Below are 1,039 nucleotides of genomic sequence, written 5' to 3'. Positions count from 1 at the left end.
CTGCCAGCCTTACCAAGCCCAGCTCAGCCAGGTGATACCCAGAGCTTTAGGCTTCGGCCTGTGCGACCGGGCAGTCCCAGGGCCCAGGAGGTCAGTTCCCGCCTCTACCTGGGATTGAGTAGGGTGGTGTTGTAGTCACTGTAGAGGTTGCGGATGGGGACGTCGGAGCCGTTCACTGTGCACTGGCTGTAGGGCTTGCCCTTTCGCTCCAGCTTGTCCTGAGTCAGAGAGGTTGTTCGTGGGGACCCTGGTCAGCCCAGGAGGCCCCTGCACCTGCCTGCCACTCAGCAGGTGGCTCTCAGGCTCTGCAAGGGCTTGGAGAGCAGTGGCCCAGCAGCTGCCGGCAGTGCTGTCTTCCCCAGAGCGCGGCTGCCCTGGGGCCGAGCTGAGGGCAAGCAGGGGGGACCGCGAGGGAAGGCCGGGCTGGAAGAGGCCCCGGGAGCGGGGGCTAGGCGGGCGGGCTGCCACCCTCACCCCTCAGGCGCCCCTGGGGCCGCGGCCGTACCACCAGCACCCCGATGGATGTCTCCGTCCCCGACATGGCGTAGATGCCCTCCTCTTTGACGAAGGGGTACGACCGCTGCTCGTGGAGCAGCAGCCGGGCGCCGGCCGTGGACGTGAGGAAGGGCACATAGTCCTCCTGGCCCAGGTCCAGGATCAGCTTCAGGCCTGTGGGGGGAGGGGCCGAGGCTGCTGCAGGGAGCCTGCCACCAACATGTCCATGCCCCCAGCAAGGGGGCCTCCCCGGCCTGCCCAGGAGGCCGGCTCCGCTTTGTGAAAGTCCAGCCTCCTGTCTTCTCTAGGCCCATCCTAGTCCCCGCCGCCGCCGTTCTCTCCTCCTGGGCTCCTCTTGCTCCCCCACCCACATGGCAGGCCGACCGAGGGCACCGCGGCTCCACCTCGCCTCACAGCCCGGCTCAGCCCCGTGCTCCTTCCTGGTGCCGGGCCCTCGGAATGCTGTGTCTCTCCCCCACCCCCCCAGCCCCCCCACCCCCGCCACCTAGAAGACCCGCTCTCCCTGCAGGTCTCAGCCCAGGTC

The 1,039-nt window shown here is 68.7% G+C and overlaps 1 protein-coding gene across 1 annotated transcript in view; it reads right to left on the bottom strand.

The window, feature by feature from the left end:
- The window catches only part of SCNN1B (sodium channel epithelial 1 beta subunit), an 18,757-nt gene that overhangs the window by 5,771 nt on the left and 11,947 nt on the right, over nt 1–1,039 (bottom strand). Inside the window, exons 4-5 of the mRNA XM_023751476.1 lie at nt 506–740; nt 109–218 (exon numbers count right to left, since the gene is read on the bottom strand). Coding sequence (XP_023607244.1) covers nt 109–218; nt 506–740 — 345 coding nt within the window. The remainder of the gene's footprint in view (nt 1–108; nt 219–505; nt 741–1,039) is intronic.

Source organism: Myotis lucifugus, unplaced genomic scaffold (assembly GCF_000147115.1).
Source record: "Myotis lucifugus unplaced genomic scaffold, Myoluc2.0 scaffold_22, whole genome shotgun sequence".
NCBI classification, from domain to species: Eukaryota; Metazoa; Chordata; class Mammalia; order Chiroptera; family Vespertilionidae; genus Myotis; species Myotis lucifugus.
This window is presented reverse-complemented; position numbering and strand designations above follow the sequence as displayed.